At 47.5% G+C, this 24,771-nt stretch overlaps 1 protein-coding gene across 1 annotated transcript in view; it reads left to right on the top strand.

Moving 5' to 3' along the window:
- The window catches only part of LOC139471603 (protein ELYS-like), a 49,706-nt gene that overhangs the window by 22,065 nt on the left and 2,870 nt on the right, over positions 1-24,771 (top strand). The window contains exons 20-36 of the mRNA XM_071253982.1: positions 618-714; positions 1,361-1,481; positions 2,865-2,978; positions 3,772-3,873; positions 4,220-4,410; positions 10,572-10,666; positions 12,032-12,213; positions 12,771-12,918; positions 13,091-13,223; positions 14,496-14,570; positions 15,964-16,110; positions 16,693-16,868; positions 18,674-18,998; positions 19,383-19,531; positions 19,780-21,879; positions 22,245-22,429; positions 23,659-23,766. Of these exons, the coding sequence (XP_071110083.1) occupies positions 618-714; positions 1,361-1,481; positions 2,865-2,978; positions 3,772-3,873; positions 4,220-4,410; positions 10,572-10,666; positions 12,032-12,213; positions 12,771-12,918; positions 13,091-13,223; positions 14,496-14,570; positions 15,964-16,110; positions 16,693-16,868; positions 18,674-18,998; positions 19,383-19,531; positions 19,780-21,879; positions 22,245-22,429; positions 23,659-23,766 (4,448 nt within the window). The remainder of the gene's footprint in view (positions 1-617; positions 715-1,360; positions 1,482-2,864; positions 2,979-3,771; positions 3,874-4,219; positions 4,411-10,571; positions 10,667-12,031; positions 12,214-12,770; positions 12,919-13,090; positions 13,224-14,495; positions 14,571-15,963; positions 16,111-16,692; positions 16,869-18,673; positions 18,999-19,382; positions 19,532-19,779; positions 21,880-22,244; positions 22,430-23,658; positions 23,767-24,771) is intronic.

Genomic DNA, 24,771 nt, shown 5'->3' with positions numbered 1-24,771 from the left:
GTCAGAGCTCCTTCTGTAGAGCTGCGTCCCTTAGGTCAGAGCTCCTTCTGTAGAGCTGGTCCCTTAGGTCAGAGCTCCTTCTGTGGAGCTGGTCCCTTAGGTCACAGCTCCTTCTGTAGAGCTTGTCCCTTAGGTCAGAGCTCCTTCTGTAGAGCTTGTCCCTTAGATCAGAGCTCCTTCTGTAGAGCTGGTCCCTAAGGTCAGAGCTCCTTCTGTAGAGCTGGTCCCTAAGGTCAGAAGTCAATGGTTGTGGGTTTGAATCCCAAATATGACCCATTATGAAATAGGTTTGTCAGCTCGGACCCATGCATGTGGTTTTCCCCTAAATGTCTGAGAGCTGTAACACTTCCGGCTTCCTCCCCCATGCAGCTGACACTGTGATGGAACTGTCATACTCTAAAAAGCTGTGGAAAACCCAACTCACTCATTCAGCTACTTTGTTACACAGCTGCTTTGTTTGATTCAACAGCCTTTTACAGTATGTGGACTTTCATCAGAGAATGAAACCGCCTTCTGTGTTCAGTGTGTATATTGTGTACTGGGACATTGTTATGGTCCGAGACTTGGCTGTTTTCAATCTTTATGTTTTGAAATATTTTGAAATTCTTTGTGAACAGAAATTGGTGATGATGTTGAGGGTCTGTACCGCTTCCCTGCTGGAAACCTGACACAGGCCTTCAGTTCACGCCGGGCCGAGTTGCAGAAGCTGCACAGGTGAGTGTCAGTTACCATGGTTATGGGTGTGGAGGGTCTTAGATGCAGAAGCTGCACAGGTGAGTGTCAGTTACCATGGATACAGGTGTCAAGGGTCTTAGATGCAGAAGCTGCACAGGTGAGTGGCAGTTACCATGGATACAGGTGTCGAGGATCTAAGATGCAGAAGCTGCACAGGTGAGTGTCAGATACCATGGATACTGGCACAGTGAAACCCTGTTGATCCTTTCCATTCGATTCCATTCCATAATTACTGGAGACTATGGCAGGCTGGATGACAATTGGCTAAACCCATATCTTAATGACGAAATCTCAAATTAATGTCATTGCATACATGAGGATGGTTGCTATTGTTATCAGACTGTTTTTTTGTGTGGTGCTGAGCCTTGTTCCACAAAGTGATCTTAGCGCTAAGACGACTGTAACAATGATTCCATACCCTAACACGGACATGGGGATTAACACTAACATGGCTTTGTAAAACAGATCCAGGTCATTTGTCCTGTGTGACTGATATTGATGTTTGTGGTTTTCAACTCAGTTTCTTTACTTGTGTAAATTTGCAACTTCAAAATACCATAAAGTTAAATGTCCATGGGTGTTTTTGATATGTGGTTTTGAGATTTTTTCAAATGCTTTTTTTCAGTGAGATTAACCCGACCGAGCTTCTACTGATTGATGGATTAGTTGATTGCTGTGGAGATGCCATCCCTGCCCTGTGGGAGCGGGAGGGAGGGAGCGGCCTCTACCCACCCCCCAGTCTGCATGTAAGTTATCACCGCCATGTGGGAGCGGGAGGGAGCGAGCGGCATATACCCACCCCCAGTCTGCATGTAAGTTATCCCCGCCCTGTGGGAGCGGGAGGGAGGGAGCGGCCTATACCCACCCCCAGTCTGCATGTAAGTTATCCCCGCCCTGTGGGAGCGGGAGGGAGGGAGCGGCCTATACCCACCCCCAGTCTGCATGTATGTAAGTTATCCCCGCCCTGTGGGAGTGGCCTATACCCACCCCCAGGCTGCATGTCAGTTATCCCCACCCTGTGGGAGCGGGAGGGGGCGAGCGGCCTATACCCACCCCCTACCCTAGTCTGCATGTAAGTTATCACCGCCCTGTGGGAGCGGCCTATACCCACCCCCCAGTCTGCATGTAAGTTATCCCCACCCTGTGGGAGCGGGAGGGAGGGAGCGGCCTATACCCACCCCCTAGTCTGCATGTAAGTTATCACAGCCCTATGGGAGCGGTCTATACCCACCCCCAGTCTGCATGTAAGTTATCCCCACCCTGTGGGAGCGGCCTATACCCACCCCCTAGTCGGTGGGAGCGGCCTATACCCACCCCCCAGTCTGCATGTAAGTTATCCCCGCCCTGTGGGAGCGGGAGGAAGAGAGCGGCCTATACCCACCCCCTAGTCTGCATGTAAGTTATCCCCGCCCTGTGGGAGCGGCCTATACCCACCCCCAGTCTGCATGTAAGTTATCCCCGCCCTGTGGGAGCAGGAGGGAGGGAGTGGCCTATACCCACCCCCCAGTCTGCATGTAAGTTATCCCCGCCCTGTGGGAGCGGGAGGGAGGGAGCGGCCTATACCCATCCCCAGTCTGCATGTAAGTGATCCCCTCCCTGTGGGAGCGGGAGGGAGGAAGCAGCCTATACCCACCCCCCAGTCTGCATGTAAGTTATCCCTGACCTTTGGGAGCGGGAGGGAGCAGCTACTACCCACCCCCAGTCTGCATGTTGGTCATTGATGGTGTATGTACAGAAGTAGAACGTAGTGGATAGTGTCGGAGAGCAAAAGGCCATGTCGTTCCAAGAGACGTCACCATACACCGTTCATCTCTGCCAGATACAGCTAGAGTTAGTCAGCAATTTTGATGTTAAGGAAAACATTCTCTAAGTATTTATGAAAAGTTAGATACAGGTTCAGACTAGTCAAGCTGGATTGGTTATGCATAGACAAACCTTATCAAGATCTTGTGAACAGTCACTGTGGATACATTATTGATTATCAATGCCAATATTTTGACTGATTTCCAACACTAGTAGAAAAGATACTAACCTTGTGGAAAGCCTGGGTGATCATCAAAGATGTAACTTAATGACATAATTTAAGTGTCTCTACTTTGCTGTTGTAAGATTGTGTGTGGTGTGTGCAGGCGCTGTTGAACGTTTACCTGGTGGAGGAAGTAAGTATTGGAGTGAAGCATTCCATCGTGCTGTACCTGCTGCTAGACCTGGCCTCTCTCGTGGAAGAGCATCGACATGAACAGGTGAGTCAGTCTCTCTCTCTCTCTCTCTCTCTCTCTCTCTCTCTCTCTCTCTCTCTCTCTCTCTCTCTAACTCTCTCTCTCTCTCTCTAACTCTCTCTCTATCTCTCTCTCTCTAACTCTATCCCCCTCCCCCTCCCCCACCCCCATCCCCACCATCATCCCCACCATCCACCTACACCCTCGCCTCACTGCTGGATCTGCCCTCTTGTGGAGGAGCTTCAGCCTGATACGGTCAGTCCTTCCCACCCACTCCCTGCACCTGCCTTCCATACACCCTCGCCTCCCTGGTGTAGTGGATAGAGCGTCTGCATGGAGAGTGGAAAGTTGGTTCGATCCCTGGACGTGTCATACCAAAAGACATTAAAAGAGGGTACTTGCTGTTACCCAGCTTTTTTCTAGGCATTAAGGGGCAAAAACAAGGACTGGTCGGAGCAGGGTATTCATGTTAATCTGCAGCATGGTATCTCAGTGGGCTGGCAAACACGTTGATGAATGAGTGCAATAATGTTGAATGCGATGTTAAATCCCATTTTCCCTCACCTGGCCTCACTGGTGGATTACCTCCCTTGCCTCACTGGTGGATTACCTCCCTTACCCCACCCTACACCCTTATCCCACCCATGAGGTTTTGGTAGAGTTTTCAGTATGTTTCACAGCTATTCTGTTATAAATTAGAAAGGACTTTGAATTCAGCTGCTTTTAGACATCAGACACTGTTATGTCAGTATTTGTTTTAGTTTTGAACAATCGCAAGTTCTTACATAACATTTTCACACATTTTCTTATATTTCAGTTTGCAGACAAGATCGCCAAATTTGCCAAGTCCTTCTCCCTCCCCTTGTCTGTGGTGAAGCAGATCCAGGCCTTCTGGTTGTTGGACCACAAGGACTTCGAGGTAAGTCTCATTTCAGTAGAATGCATTCTATATCACTCACTGTGTCAGGAAGCGTTCTGTATCTCTTGTCTGTTTCAGGAGGGGCGGTCGGGTAGACTAGTGGTTAAAGCGTTCGCTCGTCACGCCGAGGACCCGGGTTCGAATCCCGACATGGGTACAATGTGTGAAGCCCATTTCTGGTGTCCCCCGCCGTGATATTGCTGGAATATTGCTAAAAGCGGCGTAAAACCAAACTCACTCTCACTCACTCACTTTTTCAGGAATGTTCTATATCTCCTGTCTCTCAGGAAGCGTTCTATATCTCCCGTCTGTTTCAGGAATGTTCTACATCTCCCGTCTGTTTCAGGAAGCGTTCCTGCACCTGCTGCATCCAATGGCCAACCTGCAGTTGGGCCAGTGGCAGCAGGGCAGAGTCATCAAGTCTCTGCTGTTTCAAGGGGAGAGTAAGCTGGCCCTGCGTTACATCAGTCTGCGCAGCGTTGCGGTCATGTCCCAGGAGGAGGTGAAGCTGAAACTGACGGTGCTGCTGGCCAATGGGTAATCCAACTGACATTAGCAATTGACACTCCTTTAGGTTTTCCAATTGATTTATAATCTGGGCTGCGTTCCACTATGTGATCTTAGAGTTACGATTGTCGTAAGTCTGTGTTAAAATATTGTGGAACGGGATCCTGTGACATTGATTAAATGTTATTTTAAATTTATGTCCCTAAGATTCTTTTATATAATAGGTAATGACAGAAAATTACATTAAGTAATACGTTACCACTGTTATACCGAGGCTGTTGTCTCCCACAACTGCTGCTATAGCGAAATCTACCACAGAGATCTCAATTACCTCATGCAGCACGTGCGTAGCCACCTAGCTGCCATGTGACACCCTTCACTCTTGTCTCCTTCGTCTGCTTAGCAAGACATGTTTTCTCCTGCTGCAGCGTTCCTTGAAGATTTGGTGATATTTATTATAGTTTATTCTCTAATAAACTGTGCTTTTATGGGGCTTTGCGGTAGCTACGCTTGGTTATAATTTTCCCGCCAAACGGAAAAATTTTCCCGCCCTTTTTTCTATATACTTGCGGGGTTCGCGTATGCACATTGTGTTTTACGTTTCCCCTGTTCTTGTATGTTTTGGGGGTTAACATAACTTATTTCTTTAATAAAAGTTATATGTGTATGTTATATGTTCACATTGCTCGTTTATTTTCTTGTGAAAATGCTCGTTTGTGAATCATTGTGGTGTGTGCGTTGTAACCATGTTTTGTTCTTTGTTTATGGCAAACAATCAATGTCTGACATGGATATGTCCCCAGTATCCACCCCCTCTACCCCTGCTCCTCGGAGTTGTGGGGTGTGCAGAAAGTTTTTGTCGTCCCGGGATCCCCACGATCGTTGCCCGCAGTGCAGGGTTCCTTGCGGGGACACCCGGTGCACCCTGTGCGAAGGTCTGGGGCCTGCGGAGTTTGGTGGTACCGGCTGTACGTACAGTCCGTCTCCACCCCTGTGGTGGCCGGTTCGTCCGGTCGGGGTCCCCGTGCGGGTACCACCTCCTCGGCTGCGGCGGATCCCCTTGCGGCCCTCGGGCTGTCTGGGGATTCCGTCGCCGCATTGTTGTCGAAACTTGTGGACTCCAAGCTGGCGGCCTTATCGCAAGATAGGCTGCTGGCTGTTCCGTCCCTGGCCTCTTCGGTGGCCGCGGGTTCGGACGCGGGGTCCACCGGTATGGCGGCGGCTGCCGTGGTTACCGGTCCTTCCCCCGAACCGTTGCTTCCGCTATCGGTTAAGGACCGCGTGGCCATGGTGTATGACCTCTTCGAGGACATGCCATAGCCCCTGCCGATACCGCGGGGAATCCACGGTTCCGTGGGTTCCTCCGAGGTATACGACGAGACGTCCGACAAGGCTTTCCCGGCATCAACCTTGCTGCGCGGGATTAAGCCTTCTTTGGAGAAGGCCTCCGGTCGGGGTCTCCCGTTACCTCCCCCGTCGTGGAGAAAAGGGTCTTTCCCAGTACATGACCTTGCCTTTCCCGAGGCTGGTCCTTCTGCGGAAGCCCATGTGGAGCGTTTGGGGGTCCGTGCCCCACCGGTTGCCCCACTGGATCTTGTGGGGTCCTTGCATAGGCGCCTGGGTGCCGCTCCGAAGCGGAGCGCGCCCCAGGATGCTGCGTCCGGCAGGCCTAAGGGGTCGGGTCCTTCTTCCTCCGGGAAGAAGCCCCGCTCTGAGGACTCCGGTAAGGGTTCTCAGCAGCCCTTTCGCGGGAAGAAGGGGAACTGGGGGAAGCCCAAGTCGTCTAAGGACAGCAAGGGCCCCTCCAGGTGACTCTCATTGGAGGGGTTCGTATGCCGACAGCGCCAACTTCGGTTGGCCCGTAGGCGAACCCGAGTCACTTGGCCCTGGACAGTTGCGCCTGCCGCAGCCCGTCCGGCCCCCCTCTCTTTCCCCAGTGGGAGCCAGACTCCAAACTTACTGGGAGAATTGGGAACAAGTGTTCGACGACCCGTGGGTGGTCAACACGATTCGGTACGGCTATCGGCTCGATCTCAAAGCGAATCCGCCGCTCACCGTTGCCCCGTTGGCAGGTTTCTATTCGGAAGCCGATCTTCCCTTCCTCGCCGATGCCATCGGCAGGTTGGTGGAGAAGAGGGCAGTTCGGGAGTTAGCTCTACCAGAAATAACAACGGGGTTTTACTCCAGGATATTTCTCGTTCCCAAGAAGGACAGTGCCGAACTCAGAATGATTCACAACTTGAAATCGTTCAACGAGTTCTACCTGCGCTAGCCGCCCAAGTTCAGAATGTTGAGCTTGACGGACCTGAAAGCACTGATCATGCCGGCCGACTGGCTAGCTTCGATCGACCTGAAGGATGCTTATCTGCATGTTCCGATTCACTCGGATCATCACAAGTATCTCAGGTTTGTCTTTCAAGGCAGGCACTACGAGTGGGTTGTACTCCCATTCGGTCTTTCATCCGCTCCCTGGCTGTTCACCCGGTTAACCACCCCCATAGTGGGGTTCCTCCACCGGAGGGGTGTCCGGTACTTCGCGTACCTGGACGACTCGCTAGTAGCAAATCGAATGACGGACACCCTGTCACGCCATCTCGTTTTCGCACGTCGGCTCTTGGAGCAATTGGGGTGGATTGTCAATCTCCCCAAGAGCGAGTTAACCCCTTCTCAGAACTTGCAGTTCATCGGAGGTCGGTTCAACACGGTGTCCCATCGCCTATTTGTCCCCCCAGACCGGTGGCACAAAATTCAGGCGATGATTGCCAAAGTCTTAGCGGTGCAACAGACTGTTCACTTTTGGGAACAGCTGTTAGGGCTACTTGTATCAGCCCAGGACTGCACCGAATGGGGTCGTCTCCAACTCCGCCCGCTGCAACGGTTTTTAATCCAGTTGTTAGCAACGGAGGTGAACAGTGTGACCGTCGCCCTCCCGGATCGGCTCTGACCACTTCTGGAGTGGTGGACGGTCCCTTACAATGTCTTATCAGGAGTCTCTTTGCGGCCCTACCGGGCCACATTGAACCTGTATACAGACGCCTCTCTAGTGGGCTGGGGCGCCCATCTAGGGGGGTGGTGAGCTCGGGGCTGTGGTGCGTAGACGAACTAGGTCTTCACATCAATTGTCTCGAGTTCAAGGCAGTGATCAACACAGTCAATCACTGGAAGCATCGTCTCATCGACGCCCGGCTCATGCTGGCGACCGACAACACGACGGTAGTGTCCTATGTGAACAAACTGGGGGGAACCCACAGTCACTCGCTACTCGATCTCACGTTCGAGTTTTACGCTCTGGTGGACAGTGTCCCGTGCCAGATACGCGCCGTCACATCCCAGGTGTGCGGTAAGTACTGGCCGATGCTCTATCGAGGCCTCAGGATCCGAGCCCCACAGAGTGGATGCTGAACCCAGTAGTGTTTCAGTGGCTGTGCGAACGTTTGGGTCGTCCGATGGTCGACCTGTTCGCAATGCGGTTCAACAATCAACTCCCGTTGTTTGTATCACCAGTCCCGGACCCGAGGGCCATCGATCACGATGCTCTCGCGTTAGACTGGACGGGCTTGGACGCTTATGCTTACCCGCCGACAGCGTTGATATCACACATTCTAAGCCGGCTCCGAGGAGTTCGCTGTCGAATGTTACTGATCGCGCCCATGTGGCCGAACAGATCGTGGTACCCCGACTTGCTGACCCAGGTCACGCAGTCGCCACTTCCACTGCCTGTGAGACGGGATCTCTTGATCCACCCTCACACCCGTCAGCTTCATCCAAACGCAGGGCAGTTCAATCTGCACGCGTGGATGTTGTCACCGAGCGTCTGAGGAGTAAAGGTTTTTCTCGCCGGGCGTCTCGGGCATACGTTAGTATGCATCGTGATTCTACCCAGAAGATGTATAATGCACGTTGGGTTATTTTCACAAAGTGGTGTTGTAAACATCACATTCATTCGCCAGATAAGGTATCTGTGCAGGATATTGCTCGTTTCATGTCTCACTTGCGAGAGACCCGGAAACTCTCCGGGGGTTCCATTGCCAACTATATCTCGTCCGTTGCTACGGTACGGGACGTTGCTATGGGTACCAGTCTCTCCAAAGAGCCGGTGATACGGGGTATTATCAAGGGTTTCAAACAGCACGATCTTAAGAAGGGCCGCCTTCGGGCACCGGCCTGGGATCTTTCCCTAGTGTTGCAATCACTTACGGAAGCTCCGTATGAACCCTTGCATAGTGCTTCGTTCCGGCATGTGACTTGGAAAACAGCATTTTTCCTCTCCTTTGCCACGGCGGCACGTGTATCCGAAATTCATGCACTCGATGTCGCCAAGGTACGATTCGATAGGGGTGACGAAGGAGCGGTCCGCCTGGGCCAGCTCATGGGCTTCGTCGCCGAGAATCGGGCAAACGGAGAGAGAATTCACTGTAAGATCACTCAAAGAAATCTTACATCCTGCTGATACTGAGGACAGAGCGCTGTGTCCGGTTAGGGCCCTTAAGTATTATCTTAAGGCTTCGAATGAACGTAGACAAGGGCGTGACCGTCTGTTCATATCGTGTAACCCTAATCGCACGGTTGACATAACTCGCAACTCGATTGCGTTGTGGCTTCGTTCTGTCATCAATCTGGCGTACCAGTCTCGGGGGTTACCGGTAGCGGGGTCAAACCCGCACGAGATCAGGGCGCTAGCGGCAACATTTGCCCTACACTCGAATATCTCTGTTCGCAGAATATTACGAGGTTGTTACTGGCGTTCTGACTCGGTTTTTGCCAATCATTACCTCAAACAGGTCGCTGATGCCGTTGTGGAGAGTGTGCACCGTCTTGGCCCGCGGATCGCAATTCCGAACTCCTCAGGCGTCAGACCTTGCACGGTGGTCAATCTGGGTCGACTCCAATGTTCCCACTGCCGTGGGTACAGGAGTTGGGGTCCCGCAAACCAGCGCACTCACACCACAGGTGAGGGCGGCTTTTTGTGTGCTTTGTCCTTATTTGTATTTTGACAATTATGTATTTAATTGTCTGACGTGTATCCCAACCTTGTGATGCATGCTTACAAATACTGGAATTAGGTCACGCGCCTAATGCATACTTTAAGTAGGCTTGCTCTGGGATATACGGTCTGAATGAAATTAATTTCCCTCTTTTCGACTGTTTAACCTGATCTAAGATTCAGCTCACGCGGATACAGTGTTCTCATCCGCTGCGGCGATGAAATACCTATCCAGTGGGGCCGTTTGGAGTCACCAATCGTTTTGGCAATGACGATTGAGCCTTACGGTATGCGCTTGACAGTGCTTTGGTATTCCTATAGGGTAACGCCTAGCTAGGTGCATGCGCATCGAGTGCTTCCGCCTTGGTGTTTACTTCCGCTGGTCGGAAGGAACGCTAGCAGTCAGGATTCGGGTTGTAGGTGCTCCCCACCGCCTACTGTGGTAGTCAGCCTCGGTATAACAGTGGTAACGTATTACTTAATGTAATTTGTAGAATTTTCCTATTCGGAATATTCTATAAGTAATACGTTACCACTGGGCTGCTGCCCGCCCGTCCGTCCCCCGAGCACTTGCTCTCGCAGGAGACAAGAGTGAAGGGTGTCACATGGCAGCTAGGTGGCTACGCACGTGCTGCATGAGGTAATTGAGATCTCTGTGGTAGATTTCGCTATAGCAGCAGTTGTGGGAGACAACAGCCTCGGTATAACAGTGGTAACGTATTACTTATAGAATATTCCGAATAGGAAAATTCTACAAAATACTTAAAGTAATGAAGATTTTCTAGAATGTGCTTATGCCTCCTGTAATATCACTGATTCATACTTTACTGTGGGTGCAGCCAAGTCGTCTAAGGTGCTGCAGTTTGCTATGTGGAGTTCGTAAACAAACACATTGTAGCATTAGCTGACTTTAAAATAAACGTAAATTGGCCTTTAGTCTTTTTGTGTTGGGGAGTCTGGGTTTGATTAGGTCCCAGCAACTGATTATTGTTGTAAGAGTCGAGTATCGGAATCAGATGGTCAGGTCATTGTATCTCAATTGCGTAGATTGATGCTTGTGATATCAATCACTGGATTGTCTAGCATTAAACTAAGAAAGAAAGAAAGATTGTTTCATTCCAATGTTGTAGAGAGTAGATACTGCTTTATGAGTATATTTTTGTGAAGAGCATGTGCACGGTACCAGACACTGTGAATGATGTTCCAGGTTGATAACAGAAGCATTTGAATACCAGCGGGCATGCAGGGATAAAAGCAACATGGCCGATCTGCTGAATCATCTGTTTCTGGGCTGCCATCAAAGTGAGTCATGAGCAGACAAGTCACCAGATTAACAGACAAGTCACAAGATTAACAGACAAGTCATCAGATTAACAGACAATTGACAATCACCAGATTAACAGACAATTGACAATCACCAGATTAACAGACACTTGACATCACAGGATTAACAGACAATTGACAATCACCAGATTAACAGACAATTGACAATCACCAGATTGACAGACAATTGACAAATACCAGATTAGCAGACACTTGACATCACAGGATTAACAGACAATTGACAATCACCAGATTAACAGACAATTGACAATCACCAGATTAACAGACACTTGACATCACAGGATTAACAGACAATTGACAATCACCAGATTAACAGACAATTGACAATCACCAGATTAACAGACACTTGACATCACAGGATTAACAGACAATTGACAATCACCAGATGAACAGACAATTGACAATCACCAGATTAACAGACAATTGACAATCACCAGATTAACAGACAATTGACAATCACCAGATTACCAGACACTTGACATCACAGGATTAACAGAAAATTGACAATCACCAGATTAATAGACAAATGACAATCACCAGATTAGCAGACACTTGACATCACAGGATTAACAGATAATTGACAATCACCAGATTAACAGACAATTGACAATCACCAGATTAACAGACAATTGACATTCACCAGATGAACAGACAATTGACAATCACCAGATTGACAGACAATTGACAAATACCAGATTAGCAGACACTTGACATCACAGGATTAACAGACAATTGACAATCACCAGATTAACAGACAATTGACAATCACCAGATTAGCAGACACTTGACATCACAGGATTAACAGACAATTGACAATCACCAGATTAATAGACAATTGACAATCACCAGATTAGCAGACAACTGACATTCACCAGATGAACAGACAATTGACAACCACCAGATTAACAGACAATTGACAATCATCAGATTAACAGACAATTGACAATCACCAGATCAACAGACAATTGACAATCTACAGATTAACAGACAGTTGTCAATTCTCAGATTAACTGACCAGTCGTGCTGCCACCATATTGCTGGAATATTACTGTCATCCCGCTGAAGTAATTACCCCACAACAAAATTCTCCAGTTTCAATCAGCTTACACATCATTTTTAACATTTGCTGAGCCCAAAATATAAAAACATTCACAATAACTATACCACTGAACCTCATCTCGCACAAAACCACGAGTACATCTTGTGGAATGTTAACTTGAAAGAGGGGAGATAATTCAGTCATCACAAAAAAGTGCAGACCACTAGAAAATCAAACATTACATTATTAGCAGTTATCTAAACAGATCCTCCTCTCTGCTTCAGCGCACACGATAGACCAGCTGCTGCAGCTACCCCTGAGTGATGTAGAGGAGTGCCACCTACAGACGTACCTCTTGGAGAGCTCGGAGCCACACTCCGCGGAGCTCCTTGTGATGCACTACCTGCAGCGGGCGCGGTACATCGAGGCAATCCGGCTCAACGAGAAGATCAAACACCGGGTGATGGTGAGCTGGTTAAACTGAGGTGTCACTGTTGATTCAACTATTGATCATTACCGTGCCTTGCAATTGCGTAAATTGTGAAATTATTGTGAAAAATGCTTGTGCCCTTAGTATATTGTCATGTGAGGCACACTGCATGTGGAGGAAACGATGACATAGGTAACAAAGTTCACAAGCAATGTTATTGAACACTAGATAGAAACGGTGCTTCTCACCCATTTCCACATCAAGTGTGGTCCGTGTGTGTACGCAAATTAATCAAGCAGTTATGACAGTCGTCAACTGTGTATATCGACGACGGATTTCTTGGTAACCTTGGCAAATACAGTAAACTCAAAAAGATCACTAATTTTAATTTGTTATAGCCTTATTTTGTTATAAGCATATATACAGCATATATACAAGATATGGACAGGACCAAAAAACAGTTCATTATATCTGGCAGTTCGTTATGATATATATAATATGAGGGTGTTCGTTATAAATGTTTAGTATAATCTTGTTATACATACAAAACACTGCACGCATTGAAGGAGGAGTCTTTATTTTCCCTGGTACAGACGGAGACCAGTGCTCGGGCCAGGGAGAGGGCTGCGGCAAGGAACTCGATCGTGGATGGATTTTTCCGCGCATTGCCTGCACCACAGAAGAAGCTAGTCGGCGATCATCCAAGCATGCCCAGAAAGACTGTCGGGAAGAGGATCGATGGTAAAAAGCTGGATTAGGACTCATTTCTTTGCCACTGCATTTTGATTTTTTCAGATGTTTTTTTCTCTCTTAGAGCATAATCTGTTATTCATAAAATGATTTTGCTGTTTCACAACTGTTATTGAGCTCTTACTTAAAAAGGGTGTTCAGTGGAAGTATCTTTGCTCCTCAGTGAGACGACCAAAGCCCCTCTCTACCGTTGTGACGCAGTCAGAGAGGTCAAAGGTTGTTTCCCACTCCAGCCTCATTCTGGCGATGATGGAGAAAGTAGAGGAAGTGAAGCATCACCAGGAGTCCCCGAGAAGGTGAGATAACTCAGTAATCACATGAAGTGCAGACCTTTAGCAACAGGTGACCCGTGAAGATCTGGACCCTGTTCCACAAAGCGACATCTTCCCGAGGCAAGAGAGTTAACTGACTATAAAAGTCCAGTTTCAAACCCTTGCCGAACCAGCACTTGAACTGAGGTGGATTTTTGAGCTTAAAACGTTCCACACGCACGGTCTCAATGACAGAATGGTTGGCTGATTAAATTCCCCCTTGGTCAACTTGCTGGTATTATGGAGTTACATTTTGGCTGGACTAACGAGTACAGTCCAATCAAATCGAGCATCAAATTCGAAATCCGGTTCGTAAACTGTCCTGCAGATTTTGGTCGATTGCAGGATTTGCAAAGCATGTGCATCACCAACTCGTTGTCAACAGATATTTTCCAAATCTTTTCATGTTTTTAATCAAGGTGCTCACGCATTGCGAGATGTAAGACCCATTTTATCACAACATAGACCTTGATTATCGATCAGATCATCTTGACTGGGCGCCACTGTTTTGTTTGAAGTAAATGCAAGTGATACGAGAGGTGGAATCTGATTGGTCTAAAGGAGAGGCTCAGAAGGGACATAACTGGTAATAGCCACTGGTGGCGCTACGACAGAGCCCAGGAATTCCAGCTTAGTTCGGCTAGGGTGGAAACTAGACTTTTAAAGTCAGTAAACTCTCTTGCCTCGGGAAGATGACAAAGCGATTGTAGCGCTAAGACGATCGTACTTTAACTCCTGTACTTTGACATAGACTTACGGCAGTCTTAGCACTAAGATCGTTTTGTGGAACAGGGCCCTGGGTAGAGAATATGTCTTCAGCAACCCATGCTTGCTGTAAGTCTATGCTTGTCGTATTAGGCAACGAACGGGATCAGGTGGTCAGGCTTGCTGATTTGGTCCAATAGCGTGGATTGATGCTCATGATGTCACTGGATTGACTGGTCCAGACTCGCTTATTTTGCAGACTGCTTTCATATAGATGGGATATTGCTGAGTAGAGCGTTAAACAACAAACAAACTATTGGCAGGTTGCGGCAATGCAGCTAAGCAGTATGATGACGACTTCATTTTTAATCAACACTTACACTTTCACTGCTATAATATTTTATTAAGTTACAAATGATAAAAACTAGAAGTGGTGTTGTGAATTCATTGTCAACATGGAATGGGTTTGTCCCACTTGCACATATAGACAGTCGACACCTGGTGTCCAAATACTGGGAAGATGTAGACAGCTCTGTGTTCCATTTGTTTCAGGGAGGAGGAGAAGCAGAGTGACCTCGGACCCTTTTTGTGTACACCAATCACTCCACGGAAAAAACTGAGATTAAGGTATGTCAAAATCAACTAGCACCATGGACGTGAGGCTTAAAAAAGTCACTTGAAGCCTGTTTTCAAGTCATGTTTTTAACTCTTGGGGGAAGAAACTTGGGGATTTTTAGGTTCCTAGTTCCCCATGCTTGTCGCAAAAGATGACAACACAAGACTGATGGTTAGGGCAAAGCGATCGACTTCATTCTCGACTTACGAGAGTAGTAGCTCTACGCCTTGTGAAACTGGCCGAGGTTGTGTGATTGGCTGATTATGTTTCATCGTACTCTGATGTAATATTGTTTCTCATGATTTCAGTCTTTGGTTTGTCTTGGTCAGTGCACCGTGATTTACAGACCATCTCGATATAGCTGCAATATGGCTGACCGGACAACATTGTTGCAGCGTTGACTTGTCATGTCATAGATTTGGATTCTGGAGTGATGTGTGAAGTCACTTGAAGCCTGCTTTCAAGTCATGTTTTTAACTCATCCTGTACATTGCACATTACTCTTTCTGCCAAAGTCCTTACTGAAAATGAATGAAAAGGGCTTTCATGATATCATTCCGTGACTCTGTAAGGCTAAAATGAAAGATATTGTCTATTCATATCTGTACACCATATGGATACAGGAGAACAAACTTCAGCGTGAACGAGGCTGTGGTGTGATTGGAACTGATGTAGCAACAGACGAGTCAACACTTACATGTTGAGGAAATCACCAAAGGGGGCACTTGTTAAAACTATATACACGTCAAATATGTTGTCAGATTGATTGGTAGAGAAGTACCGTATATTGCTGTGTATAAAGTGACCTCACGTAGAAGCCGACCCCCCCTGTACACGCCTTCAAAATCGACCCAAAATCCTATACTCCGTGTATTAAGTGACCTGGAATGAAGCACATCACAAGTGCGCACACAAACTTGGTAGAAATGTCCTTGTAACTAAACCCTTTTGATAATAGATACAAAGCAATTACATTCCCCTCCTACCCTGCTGTGTTTTCTGTAGAAATGTCTGTAATCTAAACAAGAAAATATGAACTGTTTAGTAGGGGTGTTGATTAAGATTCCTTACTGATTGGCCTTGAAGTTGATTTGGGGGTGCTTATATGGACAGGATGCTTACTGGAGAGGGTGCTTATTGGAGAAACCCGTGAAGATCCGGGGAAGAATAGGTCTTCAGCAACCCATGCTTGCCGTAAGAGGCGACTATGCTTGTCGTAAGAGGCAACTATCGAGATTAGGTGGTCAGGCTCGCTGACATTGCTGAGAATGGCGTTCATAAACAAACAAGCAACCAAGCTTATTGGATAGGGACATATGTTGTGTGTTGTTGAAATGTTGTTTTATGTGTTGTGTGTTGTTGAACGTTGTTATGAGTTGTTGTATATGTTTCTGTTGTTGCCAGTGAGGTCCAGGACGTGGTGTACCCGACCCGAGTGTGCAACTCTGCCTCGGACAGACACAGCTTGTCAGCGTACCAAGTCACCCGGGACCCTGCGGTGCTCAACTCTCCCCTGTCAGTCAACAAATCTCTGCAGGAGACACTCCGCAGGTAGCACAGATGAGCAGGCAGCTAGTTGGCCTGTAGTCAAACAATTCCATCAAGAATTGAGGCACTGATGAAACTTGGGGATTTTTAGGTTCATAGTACCCCATGCTTGTCGCAAAAGATGACAACACAAGACTGATGGTTAGGGAAAAGCGATCAACTTTATCCTCGACTTACGAGAGTAATAGCTCTATGCTTTGTGAAACTGGACGAGGTTGTGTGATTGGCTGATTATGTTTCATCGTACTCTGATGTAACATTGTTTCTCATGATTTCAGTCTTTTGTTTGTCTTGGTCAGTGCACCATGATTTACAGACCATCTCGATATAGCTGCAATATGGCTGACCGGACAACATTGTTGCAGCGTTGACTTGTCATGTCATAGATTTGGATTCTGGAGTGATGTGTGAGGGCTCACTCACTCACTCACTCACTCACTCACTCACTCACTCACTCACTCACTCACTCACTCACTCACTCACTCACTCACTCACTCACTCACTTGGAAATCAGGTCTTAAGGGCCATTTGATCACATTTTTCATTGTGTATTGATTGAACAGAATGGCTGTTGTACTTTTTCAGTAAGAAGAAGTCCCGGTATTCTACTGCAGGAACGATGTCGCTCCTCCAGACACCGAAGGTCCGCAGGAAGTCCCCGTCTCGTGTTTCTATGCCCTCTTCACTGCGCACGCCACAGTCTATACTCAAAGTGCGACGTCTCATAACAAAGTCCCCCAGTCCAGCTTCCAGTACCCTCGGTAGGATGATTAGTGGCTTTAGTGACAGCCAGCAATGAATTGTGTGACCCCCAACAAATGCATTGTGTGACCCCAACTAATGCATTGTGTGACCCCCAACTATTGCATTGTGTGACCCCCATCTAATGAATTGTGTGACCCCCAACTAATGCATTGTGTGACCCCCAACTAATGCATTGGGTGACCCCCAACTAATGCATTGTGTGACCCCCATCTAATGAATTGTGTGACCCCCAACTAATGCATTGTGTGACACCCAACTAATGCATTGTGTGACACCCAACTAATGCATTGTGTGACCCCCAACTAATGCATTGTGTGACCCCTGACTAATGCATTGTGTGATCCCCAACTAATGCATTGTGTGACCCCTGAATAATGCATTGTGTGACCCCCGTCTAATGCATAGTGTGACCCCCATCTAATGAATTGTGTGACCTCTGGCTAATGCATTTTGTGACCCTCAACTAATGCATTGTGTGACCTCTGGCTAATGAATTGTGTGACCCCTGACTAATGAATTGTGTGACCCCCCAACTAATGCATTGTGTGACCCCTGTCTCATGCATTGTGACCCCCATCTAATGCATTGTGTGACCCCCGTCTAATGCATTGTGTGACCCCCGTCTAATGCATTTTGTAACCCCCGTCTAATGCATTTTGTGACCCCCATCTAAGGCATTGTGTGACCCCCAACTAATGCATGTGTGACCCCCATCTAATGAATTGTGTGACCCCCTACTAATGCATTGTGTGACCCCCTACTAATGCATTGTGTGACCCCCAACTAATGCATTGTGTGACCCCCGACTAATGCATTGTGTGACCCCCTACTAATGCATTGTGTGACCCCCAACTAATGCATTGTGTGACCCCCTACTAATGCATTGTGTGACCCCCAACTAATGCATTGTGTGACCCCCTACTAATGCATTGTGTGACCCCCTACTAATGCATTGTGTGACCCCCTACTAATGCATTGTGTGACCCCCTACTAATGCATTGTGTGACCCCCTACTAATGAATTGTGTGACCCCCAACTAATGCATTGTGTGACCTCTGACTAATGCATTGTGTGACCCCCATCTAATGAATTGTGTGACCCCCGACTAATGCATGTGTGACCCCCATCTTATGAATTGTGTGACCCCCGACTAATGCATGTGTGACCCCCATCTAATGAATTGTGTGACCCCCAACTAATGCATTGTGTGACCCCCATCTAATGAATTGTGTGACCTCCGACTAATGCATTGTGTGACCCCCATCTAATGCATTTTGTGACACCCAACTAATGCATGTGTGACCCCCATCTAATGAATTGTGTGACCTCCGACTAATGCATTGTGTGACCCCCATCTAATGCATTTTGTGACACCCAACTAATGCATGTGTGACCCCCATCTAATGAATTGTGTGACCCCGGACTAATGCATGTGTGACCCCCCTACTAATGCATGTGTGACCCCCAACTAATGCATTGTGTGACCCCCATCTAATGAATTGTGTGACCCCCGGACTAATGCATTGTGTGACCCCCCACGAATGAATTGTGTGACCTCCAACTAATGCATTTTGTGACCCCCTGCCTTGTCCGGACTTGTACAAGCAGCCACACACGTGCTTGCACGTCACTATAATAGTGCAACAATCTTAAACGGGACGTTAAACCCCATTTCACCTCACATGATAGTGTCGGAAGTTTGTTTATGCTTTCAATACTATGTATTCACTCACACTATTTTACAACTTGTTTGTATTTCAGTACATTTGGTCAAGAGTAGGCATTTGTTGTCTCTTTCCAGATCTTTCTGACAAGACTCCCACCGGGGCACATCGCCCTAAGAGGCTTGGGTTTGCAGAGAAGCTGTCTATGGCAGGTGTCGCGGCCAAACTAAAACAGCCAGCTTCCGTACCCTCCACACCAAAACAGTTGTCCTTTGCTGATGTACCCAGCACGTCTGGACGGCACTCAACATCAGGGGCGGTGCCATCAACACCCAAACATCTCCGCTTTGTGGAGCCGACAATGATTGACGATGATCGGACGCCGGTCAAGAAGAAGCCTGCATCCCCCAAATCACCGCCCAGCCCTCGGTCCGTCAAGAACAGGAGTCCCACGCCAGAAAGGTGGGGTTGCTTGTTTACATATGAAAGCTTAAGGCAAAATGGCCTGAATGAGAAAAGTGGGGGCGGGGATGTCCAGTCATCTAAGATGCTGTGATTTGCTTTGCAGAGTTGCTTCCCTTAGCTGAGGCAGAATCCTATGAGTTATCAACCTTCTAATGCAAGTTATGTCTGAATCCATAACAGATTAAACAGAAAAGCCAGGGCATATATTTTCTAAGGTGGGATTGTGTATGCGAGGTCAAGTGTGACTAGATTTTAGCGTGGAAGAATTTGACCTCCATTTTTGAGGAGTGAGCCTTGAGAAGATTTTGAAAAGTCATTGAAATATGTGGGTGAAATTTTCCATGATTCCTGTCTACATATATGCCTTGTCCCCCGTAACAGCCTGTCTCCCAAGATGGCTGAACGCATGGACAGTTTGATACGCCCCCCTATTCGAACTGACCGACAACGTGGGGCGGATGACATTGCTGACCCTGCAGATGAAGATGTCGATGATGACATCACTTTCAACTTTAACCCAGCTGATTCAGGTACAGGCATATCTAATGCAATTTTACCCCCCAAATCTGACATTTACAAACGTCTTTTGTGTCTTTCTGAAAGCTCAAAGATGCCTTGTCCCCAAATGACATCTATTTCAAGAAGATTTTGCGAATAATAAAACAGTTACCCCATCTCTTCTATCTTCAGTAAGGCTTAAACAGAGGTATAAAGCTTTAGTCCAACTCACTCACTCACCCATCAACCAACCCAGTTATTCGCTCACTTGTGTTTTCAGATGAGATGGAGATCGATGATGATGCCCCCACTCCTCCCGACTTGTCGCCATTTCTTCCAAAATCTGCCATTGACTTCCAAGGAACTGAACCCAATGTCCAGGCTGGGCCAGGTTTGGTCAGAAAAGCTGAGGTGGTGCAGGAGGAGCATGAAGAGGAACCTGCTGATGATGAGGATGTTGTTGACCTTACGGTTGATGACATAGAGGCTGTGCCTCAGGTTGTCATGGAAACAAGGACTGTTGTAGCCGAGCCATGTGTTGTACGGGAGACCCGGGCGGACAGCACTGAGGATGTGGGTGTGGTGGAGGACGAGCGGGATCATGTGGAGGGGGAGATGGAGGAGGAGGAGCAGGATGGGGAGGCCAATGTCACTTCCACTCAAGCTGATGACAGTGAGGACTTTTCCCCAGACACATCAGGGGAGGTAGAAATCAGGGCCTCTCCTGCTCGGTCCACTCGGTCTTCCCCGGCCAGGTCATTGAGGGAATCCCCAGCCAGGTCTTTGAGGGAATCCCCGGCCAGGTCATTGAGGGAATCCCCGGCCAGGTCATTGAGGGAATCCCCGGCCAGGTCATTGAGGGAATCCCCGGCCAGGTCATTGAGGGAATCCCCTGCTAGATCAACGAGATCTTCACCCACTAGATCATTAAGGGCATCTCCTGCAAGGTCTTTGAGAGAGTCCCCAGCAAGATCTTTAAGGGAATCTCCAGCAAGATCCTTAAGGGAATCCCCAGAAAGAACCCGAGAGTCCGCAGCTAGGGCATCAACATCTCGAGCCTCAACATCTCGAGCCTCAAGAGAGTCTCCAGAACCTTCCTCACCAGGAGTAACATCAGAGCAAACAGAGGAAGCGAGATCTAGATCTCCCAGAAAGGATTCTCCAAGGAGACGGGAACAGTCTTGGCTGAAGATGGAGTCTCCCGTCAAAGTGTTTGATGAGTTGTTTGCAGAATCCCCTGGCAAGTCAACACGGAGTGCAACTAAGAAGATAGTGGATGGAGTGAGTGAGGTTTCCACCTCCTCCTCAAGCAGAAGAACCTCGAGAGATACGTCTCAGCTCTCGCCAACGAGGCGATCAAACAAAGCAGAGACTGCACTTGAGAGTTCTCCAGAGAGGCCCAAGTCTGCCTCTCCGAGTCGTCAGACATCTCGACAAAAAGCCAAACCATCCCCCTCTGCCAGGAAGTCAAGGAAAGCGGATGAGGCTTCTCCAGAAAGGTCCAGGGTAGATGATGACGTTGCTGTTGCTAGAGCTGTTTCAGCTTCTCCCAGCAGGAGGGCCTCCAAGGCTGCTGCAAGGGTTTCCCCTGGAAGAAGAAAATCTAAGAAAGAGGACCTCCAAGCTGTTTCTCCAGAAAGAGCAAGTTCCACTTCTCCAGCAAGACAAACCTCCACTCGAGCTTCTCCGTCAAGAAGGAAGTCTGTGAAAGAGAAGGTGGAGGCCTCATCTCCACCGAGAGAAGGATCGGCATCTCCGAGTCGCAGATCATCGAGATCGGGAGCTCAGAGGTCCCCAGCCAGAGGAAGGAGAGGAGTACAGGCAGAGGAAGTGGCAGAGGCATCACCTGAACGAGTCCCGGAGCTAACTGCTGCATCACCAGGGCGACGGTCATCTCGGAAACAGTCCGGCCGTCCCAAATCTCCAGGCAGAAAAACAAAGGAGACAAATATCGAAGAGGAAGTACAGGCATCAAAGAAAACACCAGAGAAGACTGAGGAAGCACCGGTGGTCAAGTCTCCAGCGCGGACAACACGGACTCGAGGGGCATCTGTTGAGAAGACTGAGGAAGCACCGGTGGTCAAGTCTCCAGCACGGACAACACGGACTCGAGGGGCGTCAGTGGAGAAGACTGAGGAAGAAACAGTGGTCAAGTCTCCAGCACGGACAACACGGACTCGAGGGGCATCTGTTGAGAAGACTGATGAAGAACCAGTGGTCAAGTCTCCAGCGCGGACAACAAGGACTCGAGGGGCATCTGTGGAGAAGACAGTGAAGGCATCACCAGGTCGAGGTCGACCGAGGAAACAGATGACACAGCTGAAGGAGGTCGAGGAAACAACAGAGAAGGCAATGCAGCCATTGTTTGTCAACACTGACTGTAAGTTATTTTGATGGTGATTTTTAGGTATAATTTGACTACAAAATGAGATATTTGTAAATTTCATGGTTTGACTTTGAAGGAATTTAGATAAATTTTGGATTGGTGTTTTGCCTTGACAATGTGCTTAAAGAAGTCATTGAAGATATAATCAATATTTTGGAAATAAAGGTCTGTTAAGAATTTGTCGCCTGTGTTACAGTTCAGTATGGATATACTTGTAAAAAAATATGGCAGCTGTGATATCCTGTTTCATGTAATAATAATTTTTATTTCAACATTTTAATAATACTCATTGTGTCATTAATGTGAGACTGTCCTGTCTGACCGTGACTCACTAAAGGCAACAAAACTTGTATCTCTAGTATCCGACTCTGATGTTGGACCGGTGTCTCCGATCAGACGCTCACCTCGGCTGATGATGAAGACTCTGTCCAAACAGCTGACGGACAGCGAGGGGGAGGGAGAGTCGGAGACGGAGGTACTGCACTTTGACACCGAGTCTGCAAAGAGGAGGCAGACAAGGCGTACATCTGCTCAGAAACAGAAGGTGAAATAACCAGGATTATTTTGTTCCAGTTCGGGTTTCTTCACTTTGTCCCTGTCAGAAATCTGGGGCAGAGTAGATCCAAGTGCAGTTTGGGGTACTGTCCCTGTCAGAAATCTGGAGCAGAGTAGATCCAAGTGCAGTTTGGGGTATTGTCCCTGTCAGAAATCTGGAGCAGAGTAGATCCAAGTACAGTTTGGGGTATTGCCCCTGTCAGAAATCTAGGGCAGAGTAGATCCAAGTGCAGTTTGGGGTATTGTCCCTGTCAGAAATCTGGAGCAGAGTAGATCCAAGTGCTGTTTGGGGTACTGTCCCTGTCAGAAATCTAGGGCAGAGTAGATCCAAGTGCAGTTTGGGGTATTGCCCCTGTCAGAAATCTAGGGCAGAGTAGATCCAAGTGCAGTTTGTGGTATTGTCCCTGTCAGAAATCTGGAGCAGAGTAGATCCAAGTGCTGTTTGGGGTACTGTCCCTGTCAGAAATCTAGGGCAGAGTAGATCCAAGTGCAGTTTGGGGTATTGTCCCTGTCAGAAATCTGGAGCAGAGTAGATCCAAGTGCAGTTTGGAGTTTTGTCCCTGAAGTTTACCTCGGCACTCCTCTGTCCACGATTTGAGAACATGGCAAGAAGCCAATGATGCAATCAACTTTTTAGCTCACCTGACTGATAATGAGCTGATGTGGTGTTTTGTCGTTTTGTTCCATTTTTGATATCTCCGCAGAACTACGCCTTTGGAGCTCATAGAATTCAGTTTTGACTTAAAATTTGTTGAAAATGTCATTTTTGACCATTTCTGCATGTATCATGATGAACGTTGATGTGCAGCAAGTATGTGGTATGACACATGGTCATTTCTATTCATTTTAAGTGTGATGAAGCTATTCTCATCTGTATCCTAATAGTGGATGTGAGCAATCAACATATCCTCCATGAAGGTACGGGTAGAATTGGTCGGCAGCATGCCATGCTTGTCAGAAGAGGCAACTAAGGGGATCAGGTGGTCAAACTTGCTGACTTGGTTGATGCATGTAATGATGCTCATGATAGTGACATAGCTGAAATATTGCCGAGTGTGGCGTTAAACCACAAACAAACAAATACATGAGGCGATTATGATTGACAGGTTGTCGCAAATTTATGAAATGTACCACAAGCATAACGACAATAAAAATGTGAGCAACTGGTTGTGAACGTGAGACCATATGTGTCAGTGTTATGACGTGTTGTGATTGCAGGAAGAAAGCGCTGTGTTCAAGACTCCACCCCGACCATCCCGGGCCAGTGCCCCCCTCACACCCCCGGAGTCCGGCAAAGACTCCCCAGACAAGACCGAGTTGGAGGAGGTGTGTATCTAGAGAAATGTCACAGTTCACAGATGTATGGAAGCATCACAAGTTAAACTATCCACGAAACTCTTGCCCCTGTTTCAGTTCATGTTTCAATTCTGTATCGATATTTACGGTAATACAGTAAACTATGTTTATTATGAACATGCTTATAACAAACTGACAGATATACCGAGCTGTTCTTTTGGTCCCAGCCATTTGACATATATTTTATCATATAAAGTTGATGGATATAACGAACACACTCATTATGTATATTACAAACCCACCTTGTGGTCCTACGTGTGCTCTGTCAACGATACGTAAGAGTAAAACGAACTGTTAATCCCTGAGCTGAGCTCCTTGCGTGTCTCCAATCTGCCTGTCAAAGTGCGGCTGTTCAAAGCATCAATTAACAATTGAAGGAAATTGATTTACTCTTAAATACTGACACCTTGTCCTCATATTACACCCTCACTTAACAACAGTAACACAGTGATCGAAGTGGATGTATTCTGTACATGTACAGTGCACACTTTTGTTGTTTATTGTGTAACATGATGTCAGATGACATGATAAAACATGTCTGACTGTCGAAATGTTTATAAAGAACGACAGATATAACAAACTATAATTAGGGGTCCCTTTGAGGTCGTTATGACCGTAGTTTTACGGTTTGCAATAACCTGTCCTGATGACCTCTTTGGCTGGTGTTACGTGACCATAAAGCAAATTGTGAAATCTGATAGTATATCATAAGAAGAAGTCTCCATTGATTGTGAACGGAAGACAACAACGTCCTGTTAGCTGCACCTCATGCAACAAGGACAAACTCACACAGCGCCAGTGACATGGAGTGATACTTGTTGTGTTGTGACTTCAGTATTGCGATATGTATCGGCGGGTTGGGTTGGTTTACTTTGTCGCCCCTAGAGTGAGTGAGTGAGTATGGTTTTACGCCGCTTTTAGCAATATTCCAGCAATATCACGGCGGGGGACACCAGAAATGGGCTTCACACATTG

This window comes from Haliotis cracherodii, unplaced genomic scaffold (genome assembly GCF_022045235.1).
Source record: "Haliotis cracherodii isolate W230 unplaced genomic scaffold, xgHalCrac1.p SCAF_23, whole genome shotgun sequence".
Taxonomy (NCBI): domain Eukaryota; kingdom Metazoa; phylum Mollusca; class Gastropoda; order Lepetellida; family Haliotidae; genus Haliotis; species Haliotis cracherodii.
Note: the sequence above shows the minus strand (reverse complement) of the source record. Positions and strands in the feature narration are given on the sequence as shown.